Genomic DNA, 13,477 nt, shown 5'->3' with positions numbered 1-13,477 from the left:
AGGGAACTGGTCAACAAGTGATATACAGTTATCAGATGTGATCACTGTGAATTTAGTATAGTGGAAAGCAAATCTTTTGGGTTGAGGGTGGGAACTAGTAGAGGAAATAAACATAGAGATACAAGTATCTGAGGTAAGATCAGAATGGTAAAACACACATCTCAGAACATATACATATAAATGGGTATTTTCCCTTCAAAGCAAGAGCCTTGGGAAGTAAAACACTCAACCTAGTAACAGCAAGGCTGCCTCCAAACCTCTGCATTTGGAATTCCCTCCAGAGAATATGGAACATCCGCATTGGAACATCCTCATCTTTTGAAGGTCTTAGCTTTTTTTTTTTTTTTTCAATTAGTCTAAAGTCACTCAAAGCCAAAGCTGTGAATGAAGTAGGTGATTACATTAGATTCCATCAATTGGGGTCAGAAATGAGGCCAATTTTCCCCTGAGAGGGACAAACTTGGCTTTCAAGGTAATTTCACAAGAAAAGTTACAAAATGATAGAAATCAATGGCCCTTTCTTTCTACTGGGATCTCACAAAGAAGGAGGTACCTTTCTCTGAAGGGAGGAGAGAACTTCCACTTTGACTATGACCTTGTCGGAGTTAGCGAACTCAAAAGGCTTCCATAGCCTTGGAAACTCATGATAAGAGCCTACGGTGATTACTGACGCCATAAACAAGAGTGTCTATTTGTTAAGTCAACAATAGGAGTCACTGTGCACTTACGCCTCATCTGGGATCTCTATCCTTAATGTATTGTACTATGTGAATTTATGCTATAACTAGTACTCAAACAGTATTTTACACTTTGTGTTTCTGTGTGGGTGCAAACTGATGAAATCTTTATTTAATATATACTAAACTGATCTTCTGTATATAAAGATAATTGAAAATGATCTTGATGTGACTGGAATGGCAGAGGGAGCGGGAGATGGGAGGGTTGTGGGTGGGAGGGAAATTAGGGGGGAAAGCCACTATAATCTATAAGCTGTACTTTGGAAATTTATATTTGTTAAATAAAGTTTAAAAAAGATACACAGTGTTTAACATACAATGAGAAATTACTAGTAAAGAAAAAGGAAAATGCAACCCACTGTGAAGAGAAAAAGAAGTCAATAGACAATGACTCGAAGGCAATTGAGATGTTGTAACAGGTAAGGAATTTAGAGCAGCTATTATAAATGCAACTAAAAACTTAAAGAAAAATAGGGTAATAATGAACAGGTGGAAATTTCTGCAAAGAAAGGAAAAACTATTGAAATAGCCAAAGAGAAATTCCAGACCATAAAAGCATAATGTGTAAAATGGAAGGTTGATGAGATTTCACAGCACATCACAAAAAGCACAAGAAAGGGCTATAATCAACAGATATTATCCATTCAGAAGTGCTGGGAGGAAAAAAATGTGAAAGCTAACACAATCTTGGTATTTTCTTAGACAATATCAAGTGTATATACACTTGTATGTGTGCACATGCATATGTGTGTGTGTGTGTGTGTGTGTGGAGAGACAGAATTGAAAAGTGTTTAAAGGTATTGGAACAATAAATTTTCCCAAGTTAGTGGAAACCTTAAGCTTATACAACTGGTGTAAAAACAAAATATAGAGTGAAACATTTAAGGCAGAAATGAAATAAAGCATGACTGACTGACCTCTCAAGAGAAAAATGAAGAGCAGAAAAAAAGGGAAACATTCTTTGAAGGCACTGAAAGAAAATTATTGTCAGCTCTAAGTGGTTCATTCAGTGAAAATGTCCATCAAGAATACAAATAAAATTGTGGTATTTTCAGATAAACTAAAAGAGAATGTTTTACTACCAGACAACTACAAGAAGTATTAAGTAATGTTATACAGTCTGAAGGGAAACATAGTAGAGTCTACAGAATAAAGAGCTTAGAAGCTGATTTGAATACTTGAGTAAATACAGAAAGAACAAGGAAGATTATTTTTAAATTTTTGGAGAAACTCTCAATAGAGAAAAGAAGAAGAAAAAGAATGCCATTTGAATATGCACTGTGAAATAATAGCATTGTATCTGATTAGATAATCATATTGGATCAATGTAAAATATTCTGATTTTGGTACTTTTAATAGAAGAGAACATTCTTGCTACAAAATGTTAACAAAACATATCTAATATTTATTAAATGACTCAGAAATGTTATATACATATATTATTTATAAGTACTAGGGAGAGAACAAGAAGAAGAGAAAAAAATGATAAGATAAATGGAGCAAAAGATAAACCAGTGGACAATATGGGTAAGGAGAATATGGAAGCTTCCTTATCTGGTCTTGCAAATTTTTTGTTTGAGTTGTATTAAATAAAAAAAAAAACAATAAAAAGAAATACCACATAGGTCTTGGTAAATTACAAGGCTCATTTTCTTCCAAAGAGTGTTCTTTTTTAAGATAATGCCTAAAAGTGATTAGACCCTCGGACAAGCACTGACACAGCAGTTCCCAAATTGTTTCCCCAGGGCACAAATGCTCCATGGTGGATTAGATTTATCTAAATTAAAACAGTTGCTAGTGTTCTTTTTGTCTTCCAAAATTCATTTCAGAAATCATTTTATTCAGCAGGAATTCACTTGAGAGAGTTCCTATTTCTTTAGAAATGATCCTGCAGAATGAGAAAAGGGGAAAATTTTGTTTCTTTGGACAAAGAAAGACAGAGACAAAGTGCTGCTGGGAGGAATAGCAGCTAAGTGGCGAAGACTACACAGTGGCCATGAGGCCCTTCTACAAGGCCTCCGAGTGTTTTCTGGAGAAATCATGGTACACATGGAGTGGCAGTCCTGTGGAAACAGAAGCACCTAGGTTTTGCATTCCAGCTGACTTGGGAGGAAAGGGTGTTTTGACAACCCAAATGCTTAAGGAAATGTTGGGGAAGCTTAAGACTTCTCCAGGACAGCCAACAGGGGTTCAGGATAATGTGGTGTGTAGGTATTACAGGACATCTTGTTTTCATTCAGAAGGAAAACACTAACACATTATTATTCTGATTCTGTATCTTCTTTTTTAAAATATTTATTTTCTGAAAGGCAGAGTTACAGAGAGTGTGAGAGATGGAGAGAGATCTTCCATCTGCTGGTTCACTCCCCAAATGGCTGCAACAGCCAGGATGGGGCCAGAGCAAAGCCAAGAGCCTAGAACTCAATCTGGGTGTCCCGCATGGGTGGCAGGGGCTTAAGCACTTGGGCCATCCTGAGCTGCTTTCCCAGGTGCATTAGCAGGGATCTGGATTGGAAGTGGAGCAGCTGGGAACTTGAACCAGGCACCCAAGTAGGGTGCTAGCATTGCAGCCAGCAGTTTAACCTGCTATACCACAGCACCTGACCCTGATTATGTATCTTCTTGCTAACAACTTTATATCTTTTTACTATGTGTTCATATCTTCCATGTTCTTATTAATAAATGTCTTACTATCGTATTAATAAATGCTATGTCACATTCAAAGAAACTTCATGGATGACTGGCTGATGCCGAAGTGTCACTGAACACCATGGTTCAGGCAGCAAGCACCAACTGACCTTTTCACTGGTATCTGTGGTCTAGTTGAGAATCACTGGGTGAAGCTGTCTTATACCTTGTCTCACACTTTAAAATTAGGAATATTAATTATATCAGCATTAAAATAATTGCATTTTTCCAGTCTGTGTCATTTTGTATCATTTTCTGTTACAAAGTTTTAAAAAGTGAGTCAAATGTTCATAACTTCTTTCAATTAATTTACCTGACAGTATAATTTTTATTAGTAGTAATATTAATGTAAGCATTATTATTTTCCAGAGCCACTTCTTGATATTCCCCTGTTCCATTACAACTTTTTAAATTGTTCTGTGGTTGGGGCTGGCATTGTGGCACAGTGGGTTAAGCCGCTGCCTGTGATGCCGGCATCCCGTATCAGAGCACCTGTTTGAGTCCTGGCTACTCTGCTTCAAATCCAGCTCCCTGCAAATGTGCCTGGGAAAGCAGCAGAATATGGCCCAAGGTCTTGGACCCCTGCTATCCATGTGGGAGACTTGCATGGAATTCCAGGCTCCTGGCTTTGGCCTGGCCCTTCTTAGCCATTGTGGCCATTTGGGGCATGAGCCAGTGGATGGACTCTCTTTTTCTGTCTGTCCCTCTCTGTTACTTTGCCTTTTAAATAAATAAATCTTTTTTTCCCAAAGTATTCTGTTGGTCACATACCTTAAGGAATATTGTTACAGAGGATCATTTTTACAGATGTAGGTTTATAGAGGTAGGACTCAGAAAATATTAGAATGTATTTCCATATTCTGACTACTTTCACAAAAGGCTATGAACCAGTTTTTTGTTTATTCAAATTATGAGTAATGCTGAGTTATAATCTGTTAACCAACTGACTTTTGCTAATACCAACATAAATTAGGTCACAGATCAACGCCTACAATTTTTAATGAAATTCTTGGAACATGAATAACTTCAACAAGGTCACCATCAACACAGATCCAGGGTACCCAGAGTGAAGCAGCAACATAAGGAATCCACAGGCTCAAGAGCTTCACACTGGGAGCAGGGCAAATCAAGGACACTGGCTGTATTAGACAGCAGTACAGAAAGCAAATCACTAGCAGCTGCAAAACAAAAAGTACTCTGTCGGGGTAGGCATGTGGCACACCAGACAAGATGCCACTTGAGACACATGCGTCTCAGATCCAAGCGACTGGGTCCCTGTCCTGGCTGTGCTTCCAATCCCAGCTTCCTGATAACACACAACCTGGGAGGCAGCAGCCGATGGCCCAAGTACTTGGATTCCTGCCACCCACATGGGAGATGAGTTCTGGACTCTTGGCTTTGGTCTGGAACAGCCCTGGCTGTTGAGGGCATTTGGAGGGTGAAGTAGTGTACGGAAGATTTCTCTCTTGATTTTCAAATAAAATACAAGTAATAAATAAGTTTAGTAATAATACTGTCAAATGCACTTAAAGATGGCAAGCAAAAGTGGACATTCAGCATGGAGGTTACAACGCTATTTGTGATACGGTCAATCCGTATTGGACTGCCTAGGTTCAAGTCCTGGCTCCACTTCTGGTTCCAACTTCCTGCTAATTTAGACCCTAGGAGGTAGCAGGCAATGGTTCAAGTACTTAGGTCCTGCCAGCCACATAGGAGACCTGAATTGAATTCCTGGCTCCTGGCTTTAGCTTGGCCCAGCCCAGACAATTGTGAGCATTTCTGGAATAAGCTAGTGGATAGAAGATCGTTATCAGTCTCTGTCTCTCTGCCTTCAAATTAAGTTTTTAAAAAATAAAAATAAATTAAAGACCACAAACAGGTTAAATAAAATGATGTAAATGAAGAATTCTCAGGGTTGGATACACATAGCACCACAGTGACAAAACAAAGGCTTTCTCAACAAAGCTGAAGAGTATCTATGTTCCTACAGTACTTGGGACTTGAGAGCCACTGAAAAGCAGAAACCAAGCTTATCAGGAAGGGACTTGTGCAAATTTGGCAGCAATCCTTTGGCTGGGTCCTTAATTCCCTGTTGGAGCCTACAGTGTGACGTTATTCCAGAGCTCTGAGAGGTCATGGAGATAGCTCCATGAGAACTGGAACATGTTGCACAGAGAATCAGAATTGAATCAACTGTTCATACAGAAGGCATTGTGACAGAACATCTCACACCCGAGTCCATGCCCCCAGGATCCCTCACCAGATCCATTACTCATTCACTTCAAAATCTCGAGCAGCCCGGAGTCCTCTTTTCCCTTTATTTCCAGCTGTTATCAGCTGGCAAGTTCAGCAGATTTAACTTTTTCACCTGAAATCTATCCTCTCCTTTTGATCTTCAGGGTCCTGGTTCAGATCCTTGCTTTCTCAAAAGTTAAACTATTAAACTTCTCCTCCACCCTCCCAGCTTCTAGGATTTTCCCCCTATAATTCATTTAATGACTATTATAAAATTCATGTTTCTAAAGCACCATTTAAATCATACTAGTCTCCCATCCAAGTACTAACCAGGCCTGATCCTGCTTAGCTTCTGAAATCAGATGGATCAGACGTGTTCAGGGTGTTACAGCCGTAGACCACTTTCCAAAACATCTTCAGTTACTTCTTGGTATGGTTTGGATGTGGTCTGTTCCTCAAGGGTCCATGTACTTGAGACTCAGTCCCACTCAGTACAGGGGTGTGGTGTGAAACCTATAGGAAGTGAGGCCTGATGAGCGGTGTCTGGGTCATTGAGGGCATTATCTTCAAAAAGAAATAATGGTCTCCTGGTTCTTGCTAGAGTGACTTATTAAGGAAGCCTGGGTCTGACCCCAGATTTGCCCTCTCACTTCCTGTGTGAAGATGTGAGCTCTTCCTTCCACTGGAAATCCTACTGTCAACCAATGTGACGCAGCCCAAAGAGCCCACTTCAGAACTCAACTGATGAAGATGTCTCCTTGAACCTACAAAAAGCAGCTTAATAAACCTCTCATGTTAGTCAGCTTTTGATGCAGCCATGAAAATCTGGCTAATATGTTCCTCTTGGATATGAAAATATCTATTTCTCAGCTCAGCATTCAAGATCCCAATGGTTTTCTGGTCTTGCTACCATGGTTATTCAATCCCTATGCTCTCACCCAGCCATTTCCATTGTCCCAATTCCCCATCTCCTCTTCAAACCTTCTCTTTACATCTTGATCTCACATGGACACATCTCAACTTATCAAAATGTGTATTTTATTTTTTTTTAAGATTTCTTTATTTATTTGAAAGTCAGAGTTACACAGAGAGAGAAGGAGAGGCAGAGAGAAAGAAAGGTCTTCCATCTGCTGGTTCACTCCCCAGATGGTCACAACAGCCAGAGCTGCACCGATCCAAAGCCAGGAGCCAGGAGCTTCCTCCCAGTCTCCCACGTGGGTGCAGGGGCCCAAGGACTTGGGCCATCTTCTACTGCTTTTCCAGGCCACAGCAGAGAGATGGATCGGAAGTGGAACAGCCGGGTCTCGAATCGGCACCCACATGGGATGCCAGCGCTTCAGGTCAGGGCATTAACCTGCTGTACCACAGTGCCGGCCCCAGTGTTGTGTATTTTCCAGGGTCCACAACAAGCATTGCTTCTGCAAAGAAATCTATCTCTACCTGCCCATCTAGATGTCACATCCTGACTCTCTGAACCCTACCATGTTTTCCTTAATGTCTATTATCTATCGCATCTTCTATTATTTTCATTCAACCAATATTAAGAACAGATTGTATGCCAGACACTGGACCAGGCACCAGAAATTCAGGGGTGAAAGAAACACCTGTGATCCTTCAAACTACACAAAGGAGATCAGAGTTACTACTGAGGCTTTATAGTGTACCAGATGCTATAACATTTGTTTTATCAAGAATGCTATACAGTTCCTCATAACATAAATGCCATTCACTTGAGATGGTTTATTTCAAAATCACAGTTCTATTATTAAAAAGCATAATTTTAAATGGGAAATTTGAAGAGTCTTACAGTGTAATCTGTAAGTACATAAAGACTGAGGTATCATTGTAGCAGAAGTAGGAGAAACATCAAATCTTTCCAATAAAATATTTTAAGCAATAATTTCCACCTTTAAATGGCATCCATGTTTATTTGTTTAAAAAGAAACAGATGAGAAGACAAGGGAAAGAAAACTGGACCTTGGTATCAATGGGACTTGGAAGGAATAAATGAAATGAACCGATTAAATGAATGAGTGAATGAATGCGAAAAGACTATGGATTGTTTTAGAATCTCAGCAAAATCCTCAGAGGTTCATATCCAGATAACACAGATAGGGCTATGTACAGGGCTTAGATGAATGAAAGGATACAATTATTAGATGAGTTATTTTAAATTACCATTAAGGAGAATAAAAAGATTTTGCTGAGGCCCATGTCTTTGAACCACCAGAGAAGAAATGCTGGCATTTAAAAGGGACAGAAGTTATTATACAGTCCAGGCTTAAATAAGTATACAATCATTACACTTCACTTTCCAACCTTCCTACCACAATTGTTGTCCAACGCCCAAGACACATTCCCTCCCCACTGCCAGCCTCCACTCCCTGATCCCCTGTTTACCTCATAGGCATCTTTGATGTTCAAGGGCTCACCCAGTGCTGCCACATGGCCCACAATGCCTTTGTTCCATTCTAAGCGGATACAGTTATTGGAAGCTTCCTCCAGTGTTGATCCTTCAGCCACATCAAAGAGGCGGCTGATAAGAAACTTGTCGTTGGAGCTGTCCTCACAGACAAGGAACAGGGAGTAGCGGTCAGCGGAGATGAGTCCATGGATATGCAAGAAGATTTTGTGACACAAGGCTGTGACATCCAAATGACTGGAAATGTCTTTCACTAATTCCAAGAGTCTTGAGCACTGGTCCCCTTCATCATGCTCAAACCTCGGAGGGGTTAGAGGCATCTGTTCCTTCTTTTCCGAGTCAGAGAGGAAGCTCACGGTGCCCTCAGAATCCTTGACTACAATGGGTCTAAGGGGCCGGTCAAATTCAGATGCAGAGATTTTCCTGGTAGGTGTTCCTGGAGCGCTGCTGTCAGCACGAGGAGTCTGCTGCAAGGGGCAAGAGCAAGATTCGGGGTGGCCTCTGACGCCTTCCTTGCACACAGGGATGGTGTGGACTCTCTCAGCAAACCATGCATTGACCATTTCTCTGCAGAACAAAACATGCAGACACATGAGACACTGGAGGGGGAAGACAGCTCCCCCTGAGAGCTGCTACAAATCCTGTTGCAGGAAACGGACCAGATAATAATTGGATTTGTCACAGAAAATAAAAACAAGACGGTTTATTTAAGACAGACAGTTGTATTCTGAAGAACTATAGAGGACAATTGCTTCAATGAAAATCTTAATAAAGTCTAACTTCAACATATATAATAATTTAGATATCTTATTTGCAACATATCAAGCTTCAAGCCGGCTTCTCTCAAAATTAGTTTATTTCAAAATAAAAGACATTAAATTTCACAATTGTCTTAAGAAAACATATATATGGATGCTCATTTGATGTTTAACACAACTTGCTCTGAAGTTAAAATATTTGAACACTATAAACAATATTTCTCTAAATTTGGCTTGCTAATATGCATAATTTTATATCTATATTGCAAAAATAAGATTTAAAAGGAGAAATGGAAAATATAAGGAATTTGATCCAGTGTATAGAAAGATAATAAACTTCTGTAAATATTCTCCTGATAATGCTTGTTATTTAATGGCAAAATGATTTCTTCTAGTCCTTATATAAAGGAAAAAGTTCAAAATAAGCATCACCTAAGTTAACAATGCTGTCCAAGAAAACTGGGATTATTGGTTTTTAAGGTACCATCCTATGAAAGAAATCTGTTTGAGCTAAGCCCTTCACAGTGGGTGATTCTTTAAAACAAACATACCAGACCACACACAATCCAAATGAGTGTTGTTCATTTCAAATAATTTCCCTTGGACTGCTGTTCTAGTACACCAATTAATAGTGCCATTACTTCAGACATTTTTGGAACTCTTCTTTTGAAATGTACTTTTGAGACGATTTATAACCAAAGAAAAAAATAACAGTTTTTTAATGCTTATTTATTTTCTATACTCAAAAGGTCGAGTCTTTGTCTCTGTCTCTCTCTCTCTCAACACACAAACACACAGAGGGAGGTAGAGAGACAGGGGGGAGATATCTTCCATCTGCTTGTTCACTGCCCAGATGCCTGCAACAGCCAGGGCTAGACCAGAATGAAGTTAGCAACCTGGAACTCCATCAAGGTCTCCCACATGGGTGGCAGGGGCCCAAGCACTTAAGCCATCATCTGCTGCCTCCCACGATGTATTAGTAGGAAGCTGGATCTGAAACAGAATAGCTGGGACTCAAAAACAGGCACTGCAATGTGAGATGACCCTGTGCCAAGTGGCTTAACCCACTTCACCACAATGCTTGCTCCCAAAACATCAGTTTTATCTAAAAGTCAAATCTTGTTTTCTTTTTTTTAACTAATCCCTTCTCTCAAAATGAATATACAAATAAAATAAAACCCCAAAATCCTAGGATAACAGCTAACTTCATTATCCATCTTCTGATGAGACTGGGCTTTTTCCACAACTAAAACTTACCTTCAAAACATAAAAATTTGCTGGCACTGATAATGTTTAAAACAATTTGCTTATAATATGAGTGTCACAATCTACAATGGCATGATTGTCTTTACCAAACAAATGGTCAGAACTAAAAGGCTTGGCAATATATGATTTTGGAGAGAGTGTAGAAATATTGTCACTCTCCCATCTTTTGGGTTATAGTAAAAATTGCTATCACAAAGGCAAGTAGGCAATATCTAAAATTTTAAAATGCATCTATAGTTTGTTCCAGAGATTTTTACACACGTGGCAAAGGAAATATAAGAGTAATTATCTGTGGTATTGTTTGATATAGCAAAGATAAAAATCAACAATACTACCAATAGAAGGGTAACTATATCACAGTACATTTACGCAATGAATGCAAGACAGACATTAAAAACAGTTATACATAATGACATGTGTGATCGCCATGATTTACTAAATGAAAATAGAAGATGTGGAAACAGAAATGAAGCAACTGCTTATTTCTGAGTTTTACATTTATGAGACATTCCCTTAGTTATTTTAAACAATGATGTGTTATTTGTTAATCACATCTGAAACGTTAGGGTCAAAATAAAAAGAGGACATTACCTCATAATTTCAATGTTGGATATAATTATAAAAATCTTCTAGAGACCTCTTTAGAAAACTTTGTCAAAGATGTAAAATTTCAGTTAGGGGAAATAAGTCCAAGAGATCACTTGTACCACACGGTAACTACAATTAATAACAAGGGACGGTATACTTGAAAAATACTGACAGTCAACTTCAAGTGCCTTCATCACATACACATGAAAGGAAAAGTATGTGATGTAATGTGGATGTTAATTAGCTTAAGATACATACATACAGGGCGGCTCTGTGAAGTAGTAGGTTAAACCTCTGCCTGTGATGCTGGCATCCCATATAGGCTCCCATATGAGCTGCTCCACTTCTGATCCAGCTCTCTGTTAATAGCCTGGGAAAATAGTGGAGGATGGCCCAAGTCCTTGGGCCTCTGCATCTGCGTGGGAGACTTGGAATAAGCTCCCGACTCCTGGCTTCAGATCAACCCAGCTCTGGTCACTGCAGAGGGCATGAACCAGTGGACGGAAGACCTTTCTCTAGCTCTGCTTCTCAAATAAGTAAATAAATCTTTATTTAAAAAAATACATGTATCAGAGCACCATGTTATGTACCATAAATATGTACAGTATTTGTCAATTACAAAATTTTAAATCCTCTATGTAATTTAAAAGAAATAGCTTCATTGGTCTTATGAATTGTCTGACTTTATAGGAAAGAGATGTTAAAAATTTGGACTACAAAAGAAAATAACAGTGCACAGATTACAAGGATTTCTCTACACAGATTTAAAAAAAAAAAAAATATATATATATATATATATATATAACTGTTCTCATGTTTTATAACTACATTCTGTGGCTTAGGATAAATTCCCCATGAGGACAACATGCATTGATCAAAATGAAGTTGTACTTCAAAAACATGACTAGAAATGAGGGTGACAAACTGTGGGAAATGTCTATGTAACTCCCAAAATTGTACTAGTTGTGGCTAAGACATCAACATCAAAAATACATGTAAAGCTGACAGAAATGAAAGGGAAGGTTTTCAACAGAATTGATTTGTTAGGGGCTGGGGTTGTGGCATAGCAGGTTAAGCCACTGCCAGAGACAAGGATGGAGTTCCAGATTCCTGGCTTCTTTGGCTTGGCCAAGCCCCCACTGTTGCAACCATTTGGGGAGTGAACCAGCAGCAGATGGAAGATCTCTTTCTCTCTCTTGTTCTTTCAAATAAAAAAAAAAAAAGAATTGATTTGTGAAACGTCAGGAGAAAAGTAGTGTGTTTAACATATCTGGTGTGATTTTAAATATATACATGTAACTAAATTGTTGCATCAGTATGAAATAGGAATTTGAGTTATTTCAAAAACAAATCTAAGACTTGGCCCAAATGTATCTCTTGCCTTCTCAATGGAAAATGAAGATATCCTTTATAGTTTTAAAATTTAAACAGATATAATACATATACTATATAATATATATTAATATTATATAATTTAAATTACAATTTTAATTAAAAATTATAAGCAAATTTTTATATTTATTTAAAAGGCAAAGACAGAGACAGAGAGAGCCTATCTACTGGATTACTCCCCAAATGCTTACGATAGCAGGATTGGGCCAGGGCCGGTGCTGGGAACTGGTATGACCATATACATCTCCCAGGTGGGTGGCAGGGACCCAGTTATTTCAGCCAGGGTGCGCATTAGCAGGAAGCTGCAGTCAGGAGTCATAGAAAAGTACTGAACTCAAGTACTCTGGATGGAGGAACGGACAACCTTAACCATCATTTCAATAGCCAAGTTAAATGCCCACCACTCCTTTTAAGTTATTTTAATTAAGCCACGTGACAACTGTGTGGATGTCTAAATAAATAAAATGGTGATAGGTTGAGTGAATGGCCTAGTGGTTAAGGCATTGTTTGGGACACTTGCATCCTTTATCAGAGTGCCAGGGTTTGAGTCCCAATTCCACCCCCAATTTCAGCTTCCTCCTAACACACAGCATGTGGGAGGCAGCAGGTGATGGCTCAAGGACTTGGGATCCTGACACCCACATGGGAGGCTGCTCCTGAGTTCCTGGCTCCCAACTTTGACCTGGCATAGCCTCAGCTGCTGCAGGCACTTGCAGAATGATCCAGCAGATGAGCATTCTACTCATCTCCTCTCTCTCTCCCCCTCAGCTTCCCAAATAAATAATCTTTTTTTTTTTTTTTTTTAATGGTGAATACAGAACTAATTCCCTACTCATCAAATTCCCCAGTCTCATTCCCTGCCTGTTCTCTTCATGGTAATAAGTAGCACCTTCACCTCCCCAGTTACTCAAACATATAAGAACTCTCTAAACTTATTTACTCCAATTCTCACATTCAGCCAAGCAGCCAAGTTCCATTAACTCGTGTCCCAAAAGTCCTCTATCCCAACCTGTTCACTTCTTCTCCCGTGACTACTGCCCTGGTCTGGTCCTCACCATCTTTCACTTGGATCTTGGCCACAGCCCCCTAATTGGTCTCTTTGTTTTTTTTAATTTTTGACAGGCAGAGTGGACAGTGAGAGAGAGAGAGAAAGGTCTTCCTTTTTGCTGTTGGTTCACCCTCCAATGGCCGCCGCGGTAGGCGTCCTGCGCCGATCCGATGGCAGGAGCCAGGTGCTTCTCCTGGTCTCCCATGGGGTGCAGGGCCCAAGCACTTGGGTCATCCTCCACTGCACTCCCTGGCCACAGCAGAGAGCTGGCCTGACAGAACCCGGTGTGCCGGCGCTGCAAGGCGGAGGATTAGCCTAGTGAGCCGCGGCGCCGGCTTAATTG

General features: G+C 39.6%; 1 protein-coding gene across 3 annotated transcripts in view; it reads right to left on the bottom strand.

Moving 5' to 3' along the window:
- Positions 1-13,477, bottom strand: part of PDE5A (phosphodiesterase 5A) — a 164,505-nt gene that overhangs the window by 132,710 nt on the left and 18,318 nt on the right. For all 3 annotated transcript variants that reach the window (XM_062199687.1, XM_062199689.1, XM_062199688.1), the window contains exon 2: positions 8,061-8,649. In XM_062199687.1, the coding sequence (XP_062055671.1) occupies positions 8,061-8,645 (585 nt within the window). In that variant the 5' untranslated portion in view covers positions 8,646-8,649. The remainder of the gene's footprint in view (positions 1-8,060; positions 8,650-13,477) is intronic.

Source organism: Lepus europaeus, chromosome 8 (genome assembly GCF_033115175.1).
Source record: "Lepus europaeus isolate LE1 chromosome 8, mLepTim1.pri, whole genome shotgun sequence".
NCBI lineage: Eukaryota > Metazoa > Chordata > Mammalia > Lagomorpha > Leporidae > Lepus > Lepus europaeus.
The sequence above is the reverse complement of the archived record's forward strand: the minus strand, read 5'-3'. Positions and strand labels throughout refer to the sequence as shown.